Below are 27456 nucleotides of genomic sequence, written 5' to 3' on the forward strand. Positions count from 1 at the left end.
GAACTCAAATTGTTACGATTCGATTTTCGCATTCACTACCATTTGATCATAATAATATTTATTAGTACAGAGGGGAACGGGTAGAATTTTTGAAGTGAAAACTTGTTTAGCGGCGTTGTGCACTTTTTGTGATGGGTGAAAAATGTTAAACTCGCGTCAGGACACGCGTGACCCTGATCGAAAATTCGTAAGACGTCAAAAGTGCACAACGTTAATATTCAAGTTTTCACTTCTGAAGGCAATCGCGGAGTAAAACCCGTTTTTTATTAAATGATTCAAATATAATTTACGTATCAGTAAAAGTAATTACATTATTCTAATCTAATCTAAGCTCAAGGCTCATAGCAAACGTTTTTTTCCGTCATAATGACTTTAACATATTTTTATGGTACCTGTCTTTTTTATTCTGTATATCTTCTTCATGGTCGTATTCCTCATGGCTGAGGGTCGTGGTCATTACGTGAAATTAAACACACACAACAACTTTCTTGGCATTAGTAATGGAGTGCCTTCTCCATTGCGTTCTCCATTCTCAATTGCCTTCTCAATTCTGTATTACAAAACGTTTTTATGTATTTTTACAAATAAATTACATGCATAATTTACACAGTGAAAATATTTTTTAATTGGGACTATACTTTTTTGTATTATAGCACAAACATGCCGTTTAGTTAATAATAGCTTACACACTACAGTTACAAGCACTTACTATGCAAGTACTTATAATAAAACCTTACCATACCGGCGCCATGAAAAGTGCGGAAAGTCAGAAGCGGCATTTTTTTAAACAGGTTCCTTATATTTTCTTGTAAACTGAACGTTATTAGTACGCTTAATATGCCAGGAACGAAGTCGCTTATAGTTCCTCGTTATAATAATTATGGATAAGATTATAAAACAGGGCAAGTGTGAGTTTTATTTTCATCCTGAGGATTCCACATGTTTGATATTCAGTGAGGAATGCGATTTCTGAATGGTGGAAATTTGTTTTGATGTGTTATTAAAAGACTAACAAGAACTTTTAGAAATTATTATTTTTTCAATTTCTTTGTCATAAATACAAATAAATATGACTCAGAATTTTCCCTAGTATTGAGTAGCCGTACAAATCAAAAGGGACTTTATGGCGCCCGGCACTTATTGCCGTTGTTTTGTATATAAACAACGGTCCCTCGTGATTTGGACGGTCACATATATGTGTAAAAACTAAGCAATTATATAAAAATTATATATAATAAAAAAATTGAATTTTCGTTAAATGCGTTTGCAAAATATATGTTAGGTTTTTTTTTACATGATGACATTTTTAATTTTTAAAAAGAAAGTTTACATTTAAAGCAAATTCTATAATGTATTTTCTATGTAATTTAAAACTAATTGAAATCATTGAAACTTAAATTTCATTGGTATCGGAACAAAAGGAGTAATTAAGTAATTTACGGTAAAAAATAAAATAAAATAAATATATTACGACAAATCACACAGATTGAGCTAGCCCCACTAAGTTCGAGACTTTGTTTTATGGGATACTAACTGAACGGTACAATATTTTATAACAAATACATATTATGTAGATAAACATCCAAGACCCAGGCCAATTAGAAAGAAGTCATTTTTCATCATGAACCGACCGGGTATCGAACCCGGGACAGAGGTAAGCACTGTACCACTGCGCCACCTGAGGTCTTCAAAGTAAAGGGAACCCTAATTACGTCTAACTAATCAACGCCACTTGTCAACAATCAGCTGATTATTTTCCGAGAATCATGTTTACCTATCGTAAAATAAATTTTTATAGTCGCCATTTTGAATATTGTTTACTACGTCAGGAAAGTACGTACTTTATTTCTACCGTTATTATTGGACTAAATATAGTATTCTAATTAGATGATGATCTGAGAGAAAGTGTGTTTTCAAAGTTGTAAAATATATAATTTGTTTTCAATCACGCATTTGAATTTGAATAAAATTTGACACAATGTATTTGTAGCAACTCAAAAAGAAAAAAATACACACATTTTAAAACGAATACTTTTACAATTTCAATCAATTTCTTACTTATTCAGAATGAGACAATTCACTTTAGCATTTTTAAAACTCAATACAATTCTTTTAAAAAAATATATATTTAAAGTCACAAACTTTAAAAACACGACTTGGCAATTAAAAACAATCAATTAGGGTTAAACTCCATTCCTTATTCAAAACCCACTCGATCCGAGTGCCCTCCACAGTATGACCCTTGCAAACGTACACAAATAAAATTGCAAATGTTGAAAATTCGCTCTGCCATTCGCTATTGTTGTTTTGACGTATGGTTGGTAATTAAATGCGTGTTCGTTTTCGTAATTAATTTTATATAAAACTTCTTTTGTTTTGTGTTGTTTACGTGAAAATATTTATTGTTTATTTTAACATATTCTAGAAAATATAAATTCATTATACGTATCAGTGTGTTAATGAATAATTAAATAATCACTTTTGAATTAATGAACAATTGTTTTGTATGTTATAGCGATCTAGGACAATCTATATACTATTATTATAAAGAGGTATGCGTTTGTGAGTTTGTATGTTTGAGGCGGGTAAACTCCGAAACTACTGAACAGATTTCAAAAATTCTTTCACCATTTGAAAGGTGTATTATTCAAGATTGCTATAGGCTATATTTTATCTCAAAATTCCCCGGGCAACTCTAGTTTTTAAATAATCCCTGTGAATTATCCAGATTGAATGAATTATCATTGAATGAATGAATGAATGATGAATTATCAATGTCAAGAAAGAAAGCGCTTATATAATACGTTTCGCCGCTTGCTGACATAGTATATGATAGTATATAATGCAACATATCGAACATATTTTATTGAAATCGTTAAAACATAACATTGTCATATTACTGACAAAAAATATACATAAATTTATGTTTAAAAAATGGTAAGCCCTTCTGGCATGACAGGGACCAACACTGTTTGAATGAGTTTCTTTCGGCATTTTTCTCAGCAGTGGTCGTTCCGAAATGCTAGTAGTTTGTTTGTAGCTTTGGTAAACATCATTTAATTTAGAATATGACGTGAAAAAGTGCCTGTGAAGGCCTAATTTCTGAATAAATGATTTGATTTTGACAAGTTGAGTAAAAGCTTGTAGGAATGAATAGACGACAAAGACATTAAGACATAATGCCCATATATCGTTAAATTTATCCCAGAGGTACTTCGTAAGGGCGTCGAAAGACATCCCGAGGGAATGTTACGTGTGACTCCGTAGTGCCATGAAACGTATGGGTAATTTTGCTTCGAAGCCTTTGCGTCCTAGGTAAGCGACATAACGCTGATAGATGCGTTGCTAAGCGTTAGAAGCGAAATATGTGATTAATAAGTGCAGGCCACAAATAAATTATGTATCATTAAAGTTTTGTATAACTTGCAATATTACGTATGGATGTTCGAGTGGAATCTTTTAACTCAATGTTGAAGTAGATATTTTCTATCGATTGAGCTGAAATTTGTAATTTGTATACACGTTTAGTTTGGATGAGATTTTATTATTGTAATTGGCATTCTTGATGCTGCATCTAGGATTGGGTGCCAACGAGGGAACTCCTCAAGAGTTTACAGTTACGGATATGATATTTTTGTCACACACTGAATGCAATAAGATCTCTCTGACACTTATTATAATGACACAAGGTCAAAAATGTCATTTTTGTAAAAAACACTTTTATTTTGTACTCGACTAAATATTATTATTAATAAATAAATAACTTACGTAGTAGGTACAGTAGTACAATATATACATAGTATGTATATTATAAACAAGATGATACTCTGGGCTTCGCTCGCGTGAGAATTTTGAGATAAAATATAGCCTATAGCAATCTTGGATAATGCACCTTTCTAATGGTGAAAGAATTTTTGAAATCGGTTCGGTAGTTTCGGGTATTACCCGCTTCAAACATACAAACTCAACAAACGCTTAGTTCTTTCTAATAATAGTATAGATATAGTATTAAGTAGATATAAAAAATATGTGCCTGCATTATAATAGGCTATACATTCTTAAGAGTTTCAGACGTTAAAAATCATCTTTACTAAGGAAAGAAAAGTGTATAGACTTATATTTTGTACTTTAATGTGCCACGATTTACTTCTGTTCAAATTTATTGTACAAATTAATTGAAATACTTATTTAAAAACGGAACTATAGTTTAAAAAAGTTACATTAATGTCGAAAACCGTAACACCACAAAAGTGGAATAGTGTATAGCTTAAAATAAGCTACAAAATATATTGTATCCAAAAAAGAGCTTAGAATTCGTGCTGTAAAAATGTGGTCCAAATAATTTAAGGCAGCTAAGCGTCTATTAAAAGCCACTTTTGTTGAACTTTATTATGAGATATTCAGACGCCATTTTGTTAAACGTTGCGGGTTGCCCCTAGCCGACGTTCAAATATCGCTAAAGTCCCAAGTTATAAGCGAATTGAGATTTAGTACAGTACTGTATCTTTCTCATCTTTGCGTGGGGTTGCATCCGGGGCTGTGACGCCGCGGGACCCGGGTTCAGCGCAAGAAATCGCGAAGAGAAGCACGTTATTGCATGTTATTGTTATGTTACGTTATATAAGCGGCTGTAACACCCAAAGTCTGGAGTTTCTCGCGAAAAAAAAACAAACAAAACATTACCGAGGACCTAGTTTATTTGTTAGACAAATAAAATAAAAAAATTAACTATTTATTATTCAATATTTATTTCGCTACAACTTTTGAACGGCTGTAACGATTTTCATGAAACCAGGTGAAGAAGACTCGGGAAAAATTATCTATGTCAAAAAAATCGAAACGAAAATCGGTTCGAATATGTTTTGGAGCTACGATGCCACAGACAGATATACAGACAGACACGTTAAACTTATATCACCCCTCTTTTTGCGTGGGGGTTAAAAAGTTCTTGACGGACTTGACTCACCCACAGTGTATTCATCATAAAAATATGTTAGCATCCGATCAAAATATTACGATTTTGATTGGAAATCAAAACCAATTGTTGTCATTCCCCATAAGAGAGTAATTTAATTACAGTTTTTCCATTAAAATATTACAATAACTTTAAATAGCGCCTCGCTTGTACATACACAGATAATATATGCCTGCCGGCCTAGTACCTTTTTAAATTTAGATATCTAATCAATGTCAATGACAGCTGTCAACTGTCAGTGGTGTTTCCACTGACAGTTGACAGCTGTCATCGGTGATGTAAGAATAAGCAAGCATAACAGCTGTAATATAATTATTCCTTACCCTTAAACCACAGTACAAAGGCGACCTAAAAACCCTTTGATCCACAATTTATATTATCATTATCTTATTTATGCTCTGTATTGAATCTTTGAAATAAATATTATTATATTTCGTTAAACGTCCGTGTATACTTTGAATATTTTTAGGTTATAAAAATGTTTTCTTTGTTTGTTGTTTTTCTTTTGTTTTTGTCTGTTCAAAAATGGAGTAGATGTCGTTCAGTATTATTTGTGGAGTGGTCTATTTGGTTAAGAGGTTCATTTGTGATCAGAAGATCATAGTTTCAAATCTTACGAATTGGTAAACAATCAGACTCTCAAAGTAATTTCTTTCTCCAGACTGTGAAAACAATTTTTTACGAGTCAGATTGTTTGGCTCTGGCTCATAAAAAATTGGTTTTAGTATTGTTACAAGTATTAGGAAGAAATAAGACTTTTATAGACATTTTTCAAGGCTACTTAAAATTATATAATATTTTCTCAAAAGCTTACAAACTAATTGATAAACAAACTCATGTGGCAAGAGTAAGTAGCATTCGATCTCAAGCGTAGAAATTAAAAAGCAAAATTTCAATTTTACGAAAAACTAATTTGATTTCATAACTTCTCTAAATACACTCAACCTATCTGTTCGAGACACGAAAATTGACTTCATAAATTCTCTCGAAAACTTGAAAACTTGACAGATTTTTGACGCCATATTAATTGCTTGTTGGGAAGCGGAATTGATTCGGGACCACCACGATTTGGATCGAGTAATTTAAATATAATTCGGTATTCAGTAGTCTCAAGGCTATCTTGTTGACATTACGGTTATTAGCAAATAAAATTAATGTTCCTATATGATATTCTCCAGCGCACTATCAGCTTGTGGAATGATGTGCTGTGGTTTTCCCAAGAGACTACAACATGGCATTTTTCACTAACTCTCATTTCAAATTCAATTCAAATTCATAATTCTTTATTCAATTTAGGATGATGTACATCACTTATTGACGTCAAAAAAATACATAAACTAAGTCTACTGCCGGCTTCCAAAGCTCAGGTGAAAAAGAAACGGCGCAACAAACTTCACCGCGGCCTTTTCTCCAAAGACGTCAATTGACAAACGTACATAGGATATTAAGAAACAAATTAAATGTAGGACTAAAAACTAAAAACAAAAAATGTCCCATAGTTCGTTGCAACGCGGAACAGACAGGCAGTATTTCCAGGATTCGCGAGCCCTCTGGTCACTCGGCACCTCGACCAGCTTTTTACCCAAAAACCTAAAAAAAATGTGCTCCCATTAGAAATTTAACTATGTGATAAACCCGTGACACAGGTAACGCAGTCAAGTAAATCGCTGAAATTAGAACAAATATGACCTCAGAGTCACTGATGTACTTAACTGAAATAGGTAGTTTTACTATGCTTATATCCTTTACGAGGTCTATAAAACAATTTTGTATAATAATTTCATTCACATAACGAACTTATATTATACTAGTTGCGTCTCGGGTCTTCGCTCCCGCGGGAACTTTGAGATAAAATATAGACTGTAGCAATCTTGGATAATGTACTTTTTTTAATGAATTTTTGTAATCGGTTCAGTAGTTTTGGAGATTAGGTATCCGTCTAAAATATACAAACTCACAAACGCTTTTACCTCTTTATATAATAGTATTGATATAGATTGAATGATATCTACCTAAAACATCCGTTTAGGGTAGACGTAATTTTTAGATCTCTCTTCATCATCAACAGCCATTAAAAATATCCCCACTGCTGGGGCACTGGCCTACCTTGTGGATGGATCAGCAGTATAATCGTACTACGTTAAAACAACTCTCAGTTTTGACTTAAAGTTTATTTTTTAAACAAATAAAAAAAAACCCCGACTTTCAATATTCATTTCGCTACAACTTTTGAACGGCTGAACCGATTTTCATGAAACATGGCTAAGAACACTCGGAATAAAATTATCTATGACACAAAAAAAAAACTAAACGAAAATCGGTTCATCCGCTTGGGAGCTACGATGACACGTAGACAGATACACAGACAGAAACGTTAAACTTATAACACCTCTCGTTTTGCGTCGGGGGTTAAACATATTCTAATTCTATGCTTGTATATATAACATATGTATAATTGAGTAGTTGTAACTATTAGCATTTAAGATTGTTATTTTTTTGAAGGTATTCGTCTCCGCAATAAATCCCGTAGTGAATACACGTGTTACTGTGCTCCCGTCTATTCTTGCTTACATATGCTTCAGTGGCGACCAAAAATAATTTGACGTATACGAATATGAGTGGTTAACGTGAACGTAAAAATCCCGTACCGCTTTATTAATAAACATTTAATTCTCTCATTAGACTTGGAGTAGTTTTTTTTTTTTGGTTTTGTCCCTCTCTCTCTTTTCAATATTTGACATTGAAAGTACGAGACCAATACAAAGAGTGACTATTTCGAGGCTAATCAGAGAATAATGTTTTTATTAATAAGGGGGGTAGTGAACAGACTATGCTTCCGACTATTCCTGCTTACTATTTTTCAGTATATAGTTACTATATACTATTTATATGACGACCTCGGTGGCGCACTGGTAAAGTGCTTGCCTCTGAACCGAGAGGTCCCGGGTTCGATCCCCGGTCGGGTCATGATGGAAAATGATCTTTTTCCGATTGGCACGGGTCATGGATGTTTATCTATATATGTATATGTTATAAAATATAGTATCGTTGAGTTAGTATCCCATAACACAAGTCTCGAACTTACTTTGGGGCTAGCTCAATCTGTGTGATTTGTCCTAATATATTTATTTATTATTTACTAATGTGTCGTCTTTTGTTTCAGTTGCTCATGAACGTGTGAAAGAAGTGACAGCGCCAAATGGAAACCCAAAATCTACTAGATATACCACTGTATCAAGGTAATCATACCTTATAGGTTAACTTGTGGATCACCACAAGTTACTGTATTTGTAAAAAACTAACGACTTTCAATACCTAGGTATTCATTTCGCTACAACTTTTGAACGGCTAAACCGATATTGATCAAACATATCTAAGAACCGCCGCAAAAAATTTGCTATCAATTAAAAAAAAAACTCCAATCCAAATCGGTTCACCCGTTGATGAGCTATGGTGCCACGTACAGACAGACAGACATACAGATACACTTACCGGTCAAACTTATAATGCTTTATATATTAAAAATCAAAATAATCTTCATTTATCGCCACAGTGTAATCGTGGAAGAAAGTTATTAACGGACGCACTAATTTATGCAGGCGAAGCCGCGCTCAAAACCTCGGTCATGATATAAACAACCCTACCTCAGTCAAATGCATGTCGAGTTTTGCAATAGGTAATGTTGATGTGTTGATCAAAACTTCGTGTCCATCACAGGAGCAAAACACATGACATTTATTATAAACTCGTGACATTCCACAAAAGCAATTTTAACATGTCTCGGCGACGGAAATTACGTGTTCATACAAAGTTAGATCTTCAATTTAAAATCCACTTTGACATGTTACATGAAATGTCCCAAAATATGGAGGAAACAAATATTTCCTTTTAAAAAATGTTCACTCTATTTTATGTCTGGGTATTATTGTTTGGAAAAAAAAATTAAGGTCTTCCCGCCAACTACTCTTTCATATACCTCCATCTGTGCAGCCCTTAAGGACCCAAAAAGTATCCGAAAGGATGGAATATCTAACCAGCCGTGGACCACGTCTCCTAATTTAGAAAAAAGAAAAACAATTCGAAAATTGTTTTGCTTGGTTCTGTTCCACTTCGTATTCCTTCCACAAATTTCTATTAAGTGTGGCTGTCATTCCCGCAGGAAACTATATCTTCTCGCCATCTATTTCGAGTTTTTCCTCTAACCCTATGCTCTTCTGGCAGTCATAGTATAGCCAGTTGAGCCTATCTCTTCAGCGACGGCAAACATCTCAAATAGCCAGCCCAATCCCACTTTTACTTATCATAATAATAGTTACGCACGATATTAATTTGGCATAATGTTTAAGGCACAATTTTGTTAAGAACACCTACCATAAGCATAACAATTTTTAAGCATATTGGCGGCCTATGCTATACTGCTACAATATAGCATGCAAATCAAAATTATGGTAAAATACATTAGTGCTATAATTATGCTTATTGAAAAGGTTTGCAAAAAAACAAGTATGTCAAAATATTATTATGTCAAAAAAATATATTCCTAACTCGTTATGCTAAATTAAATTAGGATAAAAAAAAATATGAGAAAAAAGTGAACCCAACCCAATTTACCTTGGCTGACTCAAAGCCGACATCTACATACCGCTTTCTGTAGTGTAAGTTGGTGTTCCTTATTCAGTATATGTGACGAATTACACGCTGCGCTCCGCTCTCTCTGGACTTTTGATCTATGGTCAGTGACCAGGACGAATTATACCCCTGATATAACACTTTCGCCGTAGATACTCTTCTTAGTACTATGGTTAAGAATGGGCAGAAAACAGATATCAAGAAGATTGCGCTTGAGACAGAACGAATGTTTCTTTTATATTATTCTTTTCATTGTCCATTAATTATCACATCCAGGCATTTTCAATGCGACGATCGATTCTACTTTTTTTTAACAGTAATTATGTTTTTTTTTTTTTACAATTTGGCTTATTGACTATACATCTGTTCCAACTATATTTTGGTCACACAAAAGACGCTGCTACTGAAATTAAGTTCCTACTTTAATTATTAATGTTTTAACGGATGAGATGAAAGATGTATATACAAATTTATGAAGATTGGTGCCTGCTTGAAAATGTCACGTAATGATTTAAATATTGGCTGCGCCCCGGGGCTTCGCTCCCGTGGGAATTTCGAGATAAAATCCTATGTGTTATTCCAGGTTATATTCTACCCGTGTACCGAACAAATACCAATAACATACCGTCCAGTAGATTTTGCGTAAAAGAGTAACATACATATACACATACATCCTCACAAACTTTCGCATTTATAATATTAGTGACAGACAATAAAAGCCTACGTTCCACATGGATCGTTCGTTTGATTCCATAACGTTTTATGAATTTTGATTTCTGACAACTTTTAGTTATTACTAGTGGCCCGTCCCGGTTCCTGGGCAGCGGTGACCACTTACCATCTGGTCATCCGATTGCTCTTTTATCGCTCAATCCCACTAATTGAACTATTTTAACATATTACAAAACACAGTCCACAGCCGCGTCTGTCTATCTGTTTGCAATAAACACATAAACTACTTCACGGATTTTCATGCCGTTTTCATAAATAAATAATCTGATACTTGAGGAAGGTTAAGGCGTTTATTGTTTTTACACGAGCAAAGCCGGAACATACTGTTACTTATTAATATAATGTCACGATACCAGGATAAATTTGACACGCATTTTATTCAAATCCGAGAAAATACGAATCAATCGATTCGTGCTTTAGACGTATTGAGTGTTGTCACTTTGAATGACACGAAAAGATGTGAAAATCCATTTGGAAAATAAGCCCTTTTTTATCCAAAAGGTTGAAACGAAAGGGGATGTAAAAACAGTCGTTGCTATTATTTAAATTATCAATTTCTATCTTATATATTACTATCAGCTCGCCCCGGATTCGCTCGAGTAAAACCACAATAAATAATACAATAGTTAAAATCACAATCACGTTTCAGAACACAGTTAGATTTTTAAGTTAATCCCAAACTTTTCTTCCCATCTCACAGCCCTGGCTTCGCAGCCCTGAATGCAACTAAGAAGTCGTGAAATTGAGAGAGAGTTACCAAAATACGAATAAACATTTACACAGGATTTATAATCTGTTAGAATTAGGATAGGATAAGCTAGGAAGTTAGGATATAATTTCAAACGTAAAATATTTGGGTGAATTTTTGAGCATTTCAATCACCGTTTCCTTCACCCTACCTACTTCAAGTTTCAACAAAGACAAGAATATTTTTACTACCCTAATTTATGAATAAATTACGGTAATATTTGATTTTAAGAATTTAGAAAGGTTCTTTATTTTTAAGGTGATGACGGCGGTCGAAATGCTCGAAAATTCGATTATTTTCTAAGACTAGATGTTGCCCGGGGCTTCGCTCCCGTGAGAATTTTTGAGATAAATTATAGCCTATAGCAATCTCGGATAATGTAGCTTTCTAATGGTGTAAGAATTTTGAAATTTTTTTTGGTAGCTTCGTTGATTACCCACCTCAAACATACAAACTCACAAACGCTTACTTTTTATAATATTAGTATGGATTTATGAACGATGTGGAACGCAAAAAGCATTACTAAATTAAAAAGCCACTCTCCAAAAGTCATTTGCTAGATGCAAATTGCAGTATCATACGTGAAACGGAACGTTGCACTCAGCTTACGGAATTATTCATTAAATCCTTCGGACACTGATGCGACGCGATGTGAACTGAGCTTTATATAACGCCCACGTCACACCGAAAGCTCATGTGACAGTATCGCGGAAGTTTAAATAAAATAAGCCGTATTCACGTGAGCTTATGACGCTTAACTATGTAAAAGTTAACTTAAGCTTGTTACTGCAAAAGCTCTTAATTTTACATAAGCTATTGTGAGAGCTTATTTTGTTGTTAAAGCTTTAGTTTTAAGTGTACATTTTTCTTGCGAGCTTAAATCGTATAGTTAACTGTTCTTGTATATGTTTGTACTGAAAGTTTATATTTGTTTCTATTTCTCTCATCTGTGGGCATTTGCGGCTTCTTTCTTAGCTGCTAAGCATTGGAACCCAGAGTCCGTTATTCTAGTTTTTCATCTCGTCTTCGCACAGTCCTCGGCAACCTTAATAGCCATTATACGCATCGTTTTGCCCACACGTTTAGTTTGGTTGACAATGCATTATTGAAATGAAAAAAATATCTATTTCCACAACAACACAATACATGAGTATGTACTGGGAGGTGGACTGGAGCCTAAACTAGGTTAAACCTGTATTTCAGGCCTCCAGGACACGCAGTAAGAGAAGTACAGTCTTTTATTGCATTAGATATGTTCTTAACTAAACTTATGTTATATGTAGGGTACATGATATGTAGAATTAAGTTTAATTAACGTGGGATGAAAATTATATTATGTTGAACATGACCTGATGGTGCACCCAGGAACTACTGATGACGGTAACTCTTCAACGGTTTACTGCGCGGACATGATTCTTTTGTCACACATTGAATGCAACATGATCTCTATGACAACAGTGACAGCTTGTGTCAAAAATGTCATTTTTGTAAAAAAAACATAACGTGTAGCGCCGGCAGAAGTGAAAACTTGAATATTAACGTTATGAGGTATCGACTTCTTACGAATTTTCGATCGGGTCACGTGTCCTGACGAGAGTTTAACATTTTTTACCCGTCACAAAAAGTGCACAACGCCGCTAAAGAAGATTTCACTTCGAAAAACTTATTAATTATCATGAAAAACAATTAAAATAAAAGTGTCAACAGGAATCACTCGCGATAACGCCCCGGGAACTTCTGAACAAACTAAATAATCCCCACGCGTGTCACGAGTTGGCAACACCAATTTGTAAGTTTGGTAGAAATCTGACGGCTGTCATGCGTCGGTGACGGCGAGTCGGCGCCTTGACAAACTCACCGAATGTGTTTGTAAGCGGTTTTAAAACGATTTTGTTAAGAATAGCTGTGTATATATACCTACTAATCTAGTTTCTAGAACACAATATTTTTATGTTATACCCGATTAAGACAACATTGATCGTTTGTTCAACATGATATTTAGACAAACTTTCACTCCAAATGTATAGTATTCTTGAGGGTTGATTTTTGAAAAAAATAAGTAGCCTATATTTCAACACTAATCTTTCACTACATGCATACCAAATTTCATCAAAATTAGTCTAGTGGTTCAGCCGTGAAAGCGAAAGACGTGATTTTGATACAAACTATTTACCTCCATTATAGTCTGTTGGGGGTTGATTTAAAAAATTGTAGCATATGTTTAAATGTCTGCGTTCATTATCTATACTATTATTATAAAGTGGTGAACGTTTGTGACTTTGTATGTTTGAGGCGGTTAATCTCCGAAACTATTAAACCGATTTCAAAAATTCTTTCACCATTCGAATGGTACATTATCCAAGATTGCTATAGGCTATATTTTATCTTAAAATTCCCACGGGAGCTAATCCCCGGGCAACATCTAGTCTAGTACAAAATATATCAAAATGGGAATCGAATCAAATTAACTACGAACTCTAATAAATTCGAATTTATAAGAAAGAGAGAGGTTTACAATAAATCTTTTGTTTCAGCGTGCGTTTCGTAGCCACAGCTGAGGATGACTACGCAGACTTCACATGCGAAGCGAGACACGAAGCGTTGCCGAGGGATTCTCCTATGAGAAGCACTGTGCAGCTTAGTGTGCAATGTAAGTAATTTAAAATCTTCATTAGAGTTCAGTACCTCAAAAGGTAATGAACGGAACCCGTTTAAATTCACTCCTGTGTGTCCTTCATAGCTATTTCTCTCCGAAACCAATTGCGTTGAATTGTTTGCTGATCTTTATGCGCGATTATTTCCTATCTCGAAGTTCCCTTTCAAGTTAGATGGTCGTTGTGTATAATGTAAATCTATGATCTGAAAACTGAGAAGTAACTTAAATGAATGAATTCCAAATTTAGAAGCTTTTCATAGTAAAAAAAAAAATGTTTTTCACGAAACTTTTTTTTTTTATATGTAAGTAGCGTGCAATTCTCAAATATATATTTCTTTCTATAATAATAAAAGAAACACACGATAAAAGTGAATCAATATAGTGTCTGTGAGTTATAATCACATGAGAAAATAAAATATATTCCAATTTAATAGAGTATTCAAAAATATTTCCAAACAAATCATTTATTCAGAAATTAGACCTTCACAGGCACTTTTTCACGACATAATTTATATTATAATATAGTAATTTCTCACAAGCTACTGGAAGGAAGCATAGGAACGACCACCGCTGAGAAGAAATGCCGATAGAAACTCATTTGAACAGTCTCATAAATAAATAAATATATTAGGACAAATCACACAGATTGAGCTAGCCCCAAAGTAAGTTCGAGACTTGTGTTATGAGATACTAACTCAACGACACTATATTTTATAACATATACATATATAGATAAAAATCCAAGACCCGGGCCAATCAGAAAGAGATCATTTTCCGTCATGACCCGACCGGGGATTGAACCCGGGTTAGATCGAGAGGTCCCGGCACCTCTCGGTTCAGAGGCAAGCACTTTACCACTGCGCCATCGTGTTGGTCCCTATCATGCCAGAAGGGCTTACCATTAATGTTTCTTACATTTCAATTGAGCAAACCTTGATAGAATACGGGGAGATCTCATCAAAAAATGTGAAGTCCTTTTATGAAAAACCTACCTCATTAACGTTGGAGCTTTTTACCGTAACGATGTGAAACACTCAACCTCACTCTGCGACGTCGGGTAATTGAGCAAGTTGATGCCATAGTAGTAATAAAATGGTCAGAAATTCATCTTTACAAACGTAACGTCGCGATAAAAAATAATTTGCTTCGATTTATTTGCCATAAGAACATTGTTATATTCCTGTAATTTATTCCTCATAGCTGAGGGTCTTGGTCATTACGTGGAATGAAACACAACAACTTACTTGACACTATTAATGCAGTGGTTTGCCATTGCCTTCTCCGTTTCATACACAAGTTGATAATCATACAGGTTTCCAGGTTTCTTCACGATGTTTTCCTTCATCGGAAGCAAATGGTGGTCGATGAAAACTACTTGAGTCAGATTGGTGTACGAATTCACGTGGCACGAGTAGGATTCGCACACCTGGGACCTTTTGATCCACAGGCGGGCGTCTTAAACGTTACACCACCACCGCTTCACCTGAATATGTCTGTACCACATGTATGTCTGATACGTAAATATACAAATAAATAAATAAATATATTAGGACAAATCACACAGATTGAGCTAGACCCAAAGTAAGTTCGAGACTTGTGTTATGGGATACTAACTCAACGATACTATATTTTATAACAAATACGTATATAGATAAACATCGAAGACCCGGGCCAATCAGAAAAAGATCATTTTCTATCATGAGCCGACCGGGGATTGAACCCGGGACCTCTCGGTTCAGTGGCAAGAACTTTACCACTGCGCCACCGAGGTCGTCAGTACAAGATATACAGATGATAAAAAGAGAAAACTAATAGCATGTATTAAAGTTAACTTTCTGCTCTTTATTGTCTATGGTCAATCCTTACTTAAGATATATTTTATTACTTATATATAAAGTAATCTGTATTTCTTGTATATTTACGTATCATATATGTGGATATAAATTCAAGTGAAGCGGAAGTGGTGTAATGTATATATGATACGGCTTAATCCGACGCAGACTAAACATTAATATTGCTTAGCCACCCTTATACCTGGATGATTTCTGTTGGGTCCCATAGGGTACTATACCACTTGGATACCACTAATTTACAACCAACCGTCTTACAATAATATGACTTTTAAGGTTCTGTAATTCAAAGGGGTTACCCTTTGAATTACAGAACAAGTTTATTTATTAGACAAATTAAAAAACCCCCGACTAACAATATTAATTTCGCTACAACTTTTGAACGGCTGAACCGGTTTTGATCTAACATATCTAAGAACCACCGCATAAAAACTAGCTCAACCGCATCCAATTCGGTTCACCCGTTGATGAGCTACGGTGCCACGTACAAATACACAATTAGCAGTCAAACTTATAACACCGGTTTTTTTGCCTCGGGGGTGAAAAGGGAACCCTGATATAGTCCATCTGTCAAAACCCTTTTTTCACACGAAGGTTTTAAAAAAATAAAAAATAATCAAATTCAATATTATTCAATAGTTTTTTTTTTTTCATTGAAAAATTTATCATCATCTTACAAGTATAAAATAAATAAATAAATATATTAGGACAAATCACACAGATTGAGCTAGCCCCAAAGTAAGTTCGAGACTTGTGTTATGGGATACTAACTCAACGATACTATATTTTATAACAAATACATATATAGATAAACATCCAAGACCCGGGCCAATCAGAAAAAGATCATTTTCCATCATGACCCGACCGGGGATCGAACCCGGAACCTCTCGGTTTAGAGGCAAGCACTTTTCTACTGCGCCAACGAGGTCGTCACACAACTACAAACTCGTAATATATAAATAATATCGAGAACTGTCTTTTTCAGCTGTGAAAAAATCTAACATGTAAGCCGCCAGCTCTGTTCTAGCTGATGAGAGGATAACAGCGACTTCGAAATCCTTAGTACGCGAGTCCAGCTTCTTCTTGGCCAGTTTTTTTTTATCTTGTTCAATTTATTTATTTATCTACACTATTATTATAAAGAAGTAAGCGTTTGTGACTTTGTGAGTTCGTGTGTTTGACGCGGATAACCTCCGAAACTACCGTACCGATTTCAAAAATTCTTTCACCATTAGAAAGGTACTTTATTCAAGATTGCTATAGGCTATGTTTTATCTCAAAATTCCCACGGGAACGAAGCACCGGACATGACCTAGTTCGTAATATCTTTATTTGACACAGAACACATTTTAATGTTAACAAGAAGATAAACATACAATTTATTTATCAAATTTACACCACATAAAATAAAAACGAAATCTTTAAAATCGAGCATTGAAAATGGATCTTCTAAAGGCAGACGATCCCCGTTCTATCGCAAATACGAATTTTATGAATTATTAACCGCTTTCAATTCTATATTTATTATGTCAAGGTATCGCTGGCTCACCCGATGTAATTGTACAGTCTACTGCATATCAATCTTCGCAACTTTATTGTACATTCAAAGTATCAAAAAATTTGGCTTTCACAACGCAGATATAAGAATGTAATGTTATTTTATCTGTGCTTCACAGAATTTCACGACAAATTCTAAATATAAATGGACAAATCACACAGTAACCCCATAATAAATTCGACTCTCTAGCTCAACGATACTATATTTTATAATTTACTAGGGGTCCGCCCTGACTTCGCCCGGTTAAAACCGTAATAAATTAAATAGAAACCTTCCTCAGGAATGATTTTATTAAAAAACCCCTCATCAAAATCCGTTGCGTAGTTTAAAAATCTAAGCATACATAAGGATGGATGGACGCAACGGATCTATCCTTATAGACAGCGGGAAGTAACTTTTATTTTACACTATGGTTCAAGCGACAATTTTACCGATATTTTGGAATTCAGCGAATTTTTCTCTATCGGTTGAACTAACTTTAAAAATTTTTCTAAGCATTTTTTGATGTTTAAACTCACTCGCAAATTAGGTCTCATTTTGGCGGTCATTAATTGAAACGACGAATGATTTGGATAAATTTGTAATCCTTGACAGTTAAACCGTAACTTTTTTCATATTTTTGTATCAAGACTCATGCATTATATTGCTCCATACTATATTGAATATGAGAGGCGCTTATGCCAATTTGCCTTCTCGCTTTATATAGGATACTAGAGGTCTGTCCCGACTTCGCTCGATAAGTAGATAATACGTTTTTTTTTCTATGCTATTATTATATAAAGAGATAAGCGTTTGTGAGTTTGTATGTTTGAGGCGGGTAATCTCCGAAACTGCCGAACCGATTTCAAAAGGACCGATTTCTTTCAAATTCAAATTCAAATCATTTATTCAGAAATTAGACCTTCACAGGCACTTTTTCTCGTCAATTTTTATATTTATAGTTATTTCTCACAAGCTACAAACTACTGGCATTTCGGAACGACCACTGCTGAGAAGAAATACCGAAAGAAACTCATTTGAACAGTGTTGGTCCCTATCATGCCAGATCGGCTTACCATTATTGTTTCTTACAATGTTTTTTTTTTCTTTCTAATAATATATAAAAGTACATAATGTACATAGTCAAAAGGTATATCAAAACAGGTTATGATTGTAATCCGAGTGCTGATTATAATACCATTAGAAAGGTACATTATCCAAGATATTTATTAATATATTTATTTATTTATATACCAAGGTATCTGTATTTAATAATACAAACAATTCTAATATATAAATATAAATTCAACAATTTGAATAAATTGCAAACATAGTCCAACATTGGAAATCCAAAAAATGAAACATTTCCATATTGGTAATTCATCGATAAATCAAGTTTAATTTTCCGTAGGAATATCGCAACGGCCCTCGATCCGCATGAATATTTACGCCATACTAGAGCTGCGAAAATTGGTTTCAACAAATATTGTCGATAGTTCCCGGAACCGAAAGTGGTCTTCTTTGTTTCCAGGAGCACCTTATTAAGCCATATTTGAGCTTCTATGGAGGTTATAAACTATCCCACTGCTGGGCAAAGGCCACACTTCCTTTTTGTGGAATACATAAAAAAGAAAACTCATATATTCTGGTATCGAACTTTATCGACAGTAGCATCGAACAGTTAGGCACAATTGCTTGTGGAACACATGAAAAATTGAAACCGAAAAATCTGGTATCGATACCGAACAAGGCACGTCCCTATCGCCCTTTCAATGTTTATTTTGCCAATGTTATTGACTGAGCTGGTACCCAATTTAATTGCACTGAACTGTGCTATGTTTTCGTAAGGCTATGTGTTCGAAAGCTGAAAGCTTTCGGCCTGCGCTTCTGAGCTTTGAGTGCTTGACTTAGTTGTTTTGGTCGAATAGCTCTCTTTCTTCAATCTTAATCTTTTCGTGCGTGTGCTAATTGGGGTCAGATTTTATTCAAGTCGCCCTATGGCATCTGACACGACTTTTATCACTACCTACCGCCATCTAGTGGTAATTAGTCGCACATTAGTGAACTTAAACTGTAAACCAGTTTGCAAGTTTCCACACGATGTTTTCCTTCATCGGAAGCAAGTGGTGGTCGATGGAAACTACTATACATGAGTCAGATTCGTGGCAGAGTAGACTTCGAACCTGGGACCTTTCGATCCACAGGCGGACTTAACCATTAAACCACCACCGCTTCCGGTATAATCCTAACGTATTATAAACGCGAAAGTAAGTTTGTTTGTTACCACTTCAGACATATTGTCTGAAGTTGGGAGAAGGATTTTCACGTGAAAACTACGGTTTTGAGACATCACAACCGCGAAAGAAACTATGAATATATGAGAATGAAATGAAATACAAATAGATTACGAGATATAAAAACTCCCAATAATTTCCTAAATAGAAAACAGCACGTGATTGATCTCCCGGACGGTTGATATTTTAGTAAATATCCATCGAATTAGGTCGAGCCCCACACTGAGCTCAAACGCAACGTCAAGGGAGGTATGCATAGAGTTTAGAATAATATAGAATATAGAAGTGCCTTATTTTATACGCTAACTAGCATTTGCCAGCGGCTTCATCCGCGGCTCTTAACTTATTAAATATCTCGGGTTCTAAGCAACTTATTGCGATGTAATCTTTACCATATTTTAATTTAGACCATTTGTTATACGACTGTGAAAACAGATACCCGTAGAATTTTGTCTAAAGTCTATCATGGTCGATGGCGTTTTGTAAAGTGGGATTCGAACCCGGGACCTTTCGATCACAGGCGGACGGTGTTAACCACTGGGCCACCACCGCTACGTAATTCCTACTTTCACATTATTAAGAATTCTTTCGGTTCACAGCATCAAATATTATGTTTGTTTGTTGAGAAAATTGTCAATATTACACGAATTGATCCCGTACGTTTCATAATATTTCATATATCTGTAATGACACTCAATTTCGTGTTATTGCCGTCTGTATGTTTGTTATTTCATTCTTTTGTATTTCATGCTTTTAGAAATGTATACGTATAATAAATTTGTAAGTGGGTTATGTCTGTACGTACGAGATATAATAATCATGGGGGACCAATAGAACTTTTATTTTGAGAATGATTATAGTTTTTGTTAGAATAGAATAGATATAATTTATTCCAAAGAATATGGTGATATAAATAGATGACAACAATCAAAACTACAATCACGCAGATACCGCTGAATGTCACAGTTACATAGCGAATGGTCTAACTTAAAATCTTGTATTGGTTTCGTCGCGATGCGTTGCTTAGAACGCGAGAAAATTACCGTTTGTTTTATTTTGATTCTTTGTTTTGAAGGGAAAAATTCACGCGGGTAAAACCACGGGAAAAAGCTAGCATGTAATATAAATGGTAGAAATAGACTTATATTTATTGAAAATGTTTTTGATATCAATTGAATGTTTAATAATAGATGAAGAAGTTACAAAAATACATCACAAATAAAATGTACTGAATATTCGTCCCATTATATTATACTGTAACGCCACGCATTATGATCACTTTAGTCACATCGCGTGTTCAGTCTAAATTCAAAATTTTAAATTATTGCTCCATTTGATATTTTGAAATCACATTTCGACTCATTCATTACCATAACGATATCGGCACGTACCACACGTACGCTGTAATAATAAAATATATATATAACAAAATATCTTAAATTATTTATAGACCCTTGAAGGGTCTGTATTTTACTTATCAATTATACTATTATACAACTCTGTCTTTGCCTATTTCTACTCCAACCTACCCTGAGATTACCCTAACACCTAATAATACTAGCTTTTGCCTGTGGCTTCGCCCGCACGAGTTATTCTGAGAAAGCGGAACAGATAGAAAGACTTTCGCATTTATAATATTAGTATGAACGATAACGAGCGAAGAATTAAAAATATTATATATTTAGGTAATAAAACTATGTATACTCGGATTCTTAGCTAGACCAGTGAATGAATAGCAGCTGTCATACCGCGTTCTTCAGTTTTCTGTCATAAAAGGTTACGTATGTTTGTTACCATTTCACATAAAATCTACCGGACGGATTGTTATGAAATTTGGTACACGCGTAGAATATAACCTGGAATAACATATAGAGTGAGCTCTGGGGCGCAGCTAGATATACATCCTAACTATGTCAAACAGACAAACATAATTTTTCATCTTGACATATATTAATTAGGACAAATCACACAGATTGAGCTGTCCCCAAAGTAAGTTCGAGACTTGTGTTATGGGATACTATTTCAACGATACTATATTTTATAACAAATACATATATAGATAAACATCCAAGACCCGGGCCAACCAGAAAAAGATCATTTTCCATCATGACCCGACCGGGGATCGAACCCGGCCTCTCGGTTCAGTGGCAAGTACTTCGTCAAATGAAACGTCAAAAAAAAAAACATTTTTAATTTATTGATAGACTAAACAATTTTGTTTTGTTTTGTTTTTCCCCTAAAAACTAACGATTTTCTTACGCTATGGGTTCCGTGCTAAAATTAATCAGAAAACAATGGAATCCGAACAAAAGCTATCTAATTACGCGAGTCTGAGAGCTTGGGCTTGTATTGTTTTGCTATCATATAATAAATCTTTATTTTCCTTGCCCCTATGCTACGGTTACCGTAGGGAGGGTATATTATGTCGATAAATGTTACGATGGTTTATCGATTCCGATTTTTTGGACAACTTTTTCCGATTTTTGTATTGTTAGTCTTTGCTGGCTCTACGTCTGTGTGTATTTTGTCTTATGCATAGTTAATTACCTAGGTATTTTTCGATATCTATCTACATATATAAAACTCTTCCGTTATTGAGTGACTGACTAATGGACAACGCACAGCCGAAACTACTGGGCGTAGGAAGCTGAAATTTGGTGTGTAGGTTCCTAGGACAGTGCAGGGGAGCACTAAGAAGGGATTTCCTGAAATTCCCACGAGAAACGGATTTTTACTCACATACGAAGTTGTGGGCAAAATCTAGTTCAATATATTGAAAGAATGACCATTATATTCGACTTTCGACTTTTTTATGACCATGCAATATTGTTAAGATTCGACATGTAAATAGCCTTGAAAAAGTTTATTTATTAATTTTAACCAAAAATAATAATACCGTGAACTGCCAATATTAGGAAAATATTTTTTTGCACAAAAATATAATCGTGTATATTGATAATATCTCACATATTTCCATTCCTATTCGGCTTTGCGAACGAAAAAAAAAAACAACTTTGAAAAAAAAAATCGTTTTATTTTCCGAGATTATACATTTTTAAAACAAAAGAAGGTAACCCCAAGCGAACACGTCTTTAAAAATTAAAATCCCCTTTTTAAATTGTACAAATGGGTTTTATATTCTGTGTTTTATTTGTTGCCATGTTATAATTTAAAGGTTCCAATTGTATTATTACCGGAACGAAACTTCAATGGAATTTAACCCTTTTATTTCATATTTACGCATCTACATAATATGTATATATAATTTCACAAAAACATGTGAAGTTTACAAATAAACCTATATATTTTCGTAATGACAAAAATACCGAACAGATTACGTTTGAATACTCTGTTGTTTTATGTAATAGATGAGAATATTTATTATTGTTAAAAAATATATGAAGTTTGTATGACAGTGATATCCTGTGTCGTCACAGTTTTCAGAATAAAAAAGAAATCTCTTAATAAGTATCTAAGACACAAAAATAATAATTTACTAAAATAATATGACGTTTTTGTTTTTAAATTATCAATATCACTTCCGAGTCACAAATTTTGAGAAATATGATCAATAAACCAGTACTTAACTTGACGCTGACGACCTCGGTGGCGCAGTGGTAAGGTTCTTGCCACTGGACCGAGAGGTCCCGGGTTCGATCCCCGGTCGGGTCATGATGGAAAATAATCTTTTTCTGATTGGCCCGGTCCTTGGGTGTTTATCTATATATGTATTTGTTATAAAATATAGTATCGTTGAATTAGTATCCCATAACACAAGTCTCGAACTTACTTTGGGGCTAAATCAATCTGTGTGATTCGTCCTAACTTATTTATTTATTTACTTAACTAAATCTTGAAAAAATATATAGAAACAATATTTCCCAAAATTCCCACAAAAATTAGCCAGGATGGGTAACTAAGTATATATTACAAAATACCTAAACGAAAGATTGTAAAAAAAAACACAAAAAAAAGTTTGACAACGATGTTTTGTTAAGTAGATACTTTAAAGTGAGAAGTCGAGCGGAATTTTAAATTCGCGCTTAGAATAACGAAAACCAAAATGGCGGACTGTCATGAATTATTAAATAAATTCGATTCATACTGGCGTCTGTTTGTTTACAAGTACGCCTTAAGACTGGCTTTTTAACCCCCCGACGCAAAAAGAGGGGTGTTATAAGTTTAACGTGGCTGTCTGTGTATCTGTCTGTGGCTGTCGTAGCTCCCAAACGGATGAAACTATTTTCGTTTAGTATTTTTTTATGTCATAGATATTTTTATCCCGAGAGTGTTATTAGCTACGTTTCATGAAAATCTGTTCAGCCGTTCAAAAGTTGTAGCAAAATGAATATTGATAGTTGGGGATTTTTTAATTTGTCTGAAATACGATTTATAGAAAATTAGCTGCGCCCCAGGGCTACGTTCCCGTTCGTTCCCGGAATTTCGGGATAAAAAGTAACCTATGTGTATATTCCAGGTTATTTTCTACCCGTGTACGAAATTTCATAACAGTCGGTGCAGTAGAAACACCCAGTAACTGATTCAAAGAAACACCCACTACTAACTTGAGACAAATCGTTCCAATTACATATTTCGCACAGTCTGAAATGCTGTTATATAATAATTTTGGAAACGTCGAGGAATGCAGACGGCATGTAATGAAGTTTCAGAAGATATCCGTACATGTCACTGTTAGTATGCGAAAGTAATTAACAGAGTATTGTACTTAACATGTAGCGTTGTACCCGCTCCGTCTGTCACACCGTGTCGTAATTACATTTCATACATAAAATTTATGAAAATTACATAATTTCTACGAATTAACCAAACTGTCCAACAATATAATCAAGATTATTGTTTTATACTCGTATAAATTCAATCTGTAATCTTTATTTCTTTTTTCATTTAACACTAGCAGCACGTCCCGACTTCGTTCGGATAAAACCATGATAACGCTTCCTCAGAAATCACACTATATAGATAACTAGCTTTTGCCCGCGGCTTCGTCCGTTTTAATTTCATAGCAAAATCTCAGTAATTTTTTTATCGCGTATTTACCGGGATGAAATGTATCTAATTTTCCTACAGGACCCTACTCAATTTCCGGGATGGAATGTCTGTAAGATGTTAACCCGGGATTCCGAGGCATTTTGGATTCATAATTAGTTTTTCAATTATCCTACGGGAACCTGACCATTTACCGGGATGAAATGTATCTAAGATGTTAACCCGGTATATAAGGTACCTACATACAAAATTTCAAGCAAATCGGTCCAGTAGATTTCGAGTGATGCGCGTTCAGACAGACAGACAAAAATTTCCAAAACTATATTTTCGTCATCTATATCAGTAACTAAGTATATTCCATGAAGAATTTGTAAAAAATATCCAATGTACAAATTTGACCTTTCTTCAATTTTATTATATGTATTGGTGATGATCAAATTTAATTACTAATTAATCCATCAAGATATAATGCACTGATGCTAGTACAAATATATCGCTTTGTAATGTCGATATATAATAATTATTTATAAATTAACGCCTTTTCAATTGTGTTACACTTATGTATATAATTTTTATATGCCATTACTCATGAGACATGTAAAGTTACACACACATGTAATCTATTTGTCCTATGTTTATATCCAAGAATTAAAACATTACTTCCTCGCTTAGGGAAATAAACATATTTGCCACGAACAAATGGAGAATTAAGTAGAATTAGCACAAGAAAAAGGCCAAAAGAATTTAATTTTTCGGCGTCACAATTGTGATTTGTGAATTTTTAACACAGCGAGACCTTACCACCAACAATAGGAATTAAACACGAAGTTGGACAGTTTTAAAAGTTATTCCGCTAGTAATTCTTAGCAAAACAGCTTTAAAACTCACATTCGCGCGCGGCATTCGTTACTATGTAAGTGTCATCCGACCTTCGTACGGTTGTAAAAACAAGAACACATGTTGAAAGTTTTATTATTATTAAGGATTTACAATGTCGGCACGCTTTGTGTTTGTTTCTGTGTAAATTAAATGGATTTTAATGCAATAATTCCAAGATAGTTTCTTAGAACGTTCAGTGGGGTAAACCATTCAATAAGTTAGCTGCTAGCCCTTTCGCACGGATTGTAAACGTCAATCAAGGGAAATAAACTGAAGATAACTTTAGATACACGGGCTAAAAGTCTTAATAAGAACCCTGTCGATGTGGCGTTGCCATTTGACGGATGTCAACGCGACGGAGCGCAACGGAGCAGCTTGTAAAAATAACCGTATTAAAAATATTTTAACAAATACAATTTTTCGTATACACATTTTTGTTCCTATTAGGTACTGTCAACAGCACATATCAACATACCCAAATTCATTGCAAACTCGCCACTATTACCTCGCCATACAGGTTTATACAGGGTAACTTGATGTGCTGTTTACTGTACACAAAATTGAATTTTTCTATAAATTGTTCTTGTACGAGCGTTTTCTAGTGTTCATATTCCACGGACCATAGACTTTAACTGCCCAAACATATTGTTTATGGTATAGTAAAAAACATTCTAGTCAGTTCCCTGTTTTATTTTACGATATAGTTTATACTCAATTGGTTTTATAGGAAGGATATATTTTTTGATCTGGGATTATTATTATTGTTTTTAATACGTTTTTATAGCGTAATAATAAATTTATCAAAAATAAAAAACATAGTTATATATTCATATATATTCATATATATTCATATATACTTCGGATAATAGGGCACATTACGCAAAGCTCAGCGCAGATGGCGCTACTACTGGCGGTAAAATTAGTTGTAAAAAAATAAATTATTAATATTATTTAAATTAGTGGTCAAAAAGCGCCAATTTTCAATATTGTTGCAGATTTACGACCAAAAATATCTTCTACGCAATCGTGGTGCGAGTTTAAAGGAAAAAGGAAGGATTTAGTGGATTATCCTGAAAATAATAATAATATTTTAGGTTATGTTCTGCATTATTTGGTCAACTGTGGTCATAAACTGATATAAACTTGGTTTTGACTGAAGATCTTACCTGTATGAAGTCCATATTTTATAAGTCTTCACTTCAAGTGTTCCGAGCTTCATTTCGACCGTTTACTGGCTCGAAAATTTTACAGCGTGAGGCGTATCCCATAGTTTTCTAAGTTTATCATATGGAAAACGATGTTTCCCAATATTCCGGCACCCGAATATGCTACATTGTTGTATATTTTCACAAACGAATGCTTACACAATGAAAGGATTAATAAAGTAATCTAAAATAAACTTTTTAATCGACATAGCAAAAGGCGGCAAAGCTTTTGTATACCTAACATACAGTGCTGCACTCTGGCGGGATAAATGTGCAGTAATACTCCCTACTGTATTTTTTTTCTTTCATTAATTTTTTTATCAAATGAATATATCAAGCTAGGCTTTCTTTTTCTTAAAAAATAAAACAAAAGAGGCCACAGACAGAAATAATCTAAATTATATTGAAAATAAATTATATTTGTACATATTTTTTTTATATTTTTTTTAAATAGTGAAATACGAATGTCCGGGTTTTCATTTTGTTTCCATTTGTTTTGTTCCAGTTTCAATTTATTTCAATTACTTAAATAAATAAAAATATATATACATGATTAAACTTATTTATTGTTTAGTTGACGACCTTAGTGGCGAAGTGATAAAGTGATTGCCTCTGAACCGAGAGGTCCCGGGTTCGATCCCCGGTCAGGTCATAATGGAAAATGATATTTTTCTGATTGGCCCGGGTCTTGGATGTTTATCTATATATGTATATGTTATAAAATATAGTATCGTTGAGTTAGCATCCCATAACACAAGTCTCGAACTTACTTTGGGGCTAGCTCAATCTGTGTGATTTGTCCTAATATATTTATAATTTATTTATTATTATTTTCGTACATGTTTAAAATTTCCATAATTTCAAAATACAAACGAAAATTCTTCGAATTTATAACCTTAAAAATTAATATCTGTCAAGTGAAGCATTTAAGCTAATTGATCGGA

The 27456-nt window shown here is 34.2% G+C and overlaps 1 protein-coding gene across 2 annotated transcripts in view; it reads left to right on the forward strand.

The window, feature by feature from the left end:
• sns (sticks and stones) overlaps nucleotides 1-27456 on the forward strand; it is a 263332-nt gene that overhangs the window by 151416 nt on the left and 84460 nt on the right. For both annotated transcript variants that reach the window (XM_053765040.1, XM_053765038.2), the window contains 2 exons: nucleotides 8139-8214; nucleotides 13619-13734. In XM_053765040.1, coding sequence (XP_053621015.1) covers nucleotides 8139-8214; nucleotides 13619-13734 — 192 coding nt within the window. The remainder of the gene's footprint in view (nucleotides 1-8138; nucleotides 8215-13618; nucleotides 13735-27456) is intronic.

This window comes from Plodia interpunctella, chromosome 26, assembly GCF_027563975.2.
Source record: "Plodia interpunctella isolate USDA-ARS_2022_Savannah chromosome 26, ilPloInte3.2, whole genome shotgun sequence".
NCBI classification, from domain to species: domain Eukaryota; kingdom Metazoa; phylum Arthropoda; class Insecta; order Lepidoptera; family Pyralidae; genus Plodia; species Plodia interpunctella.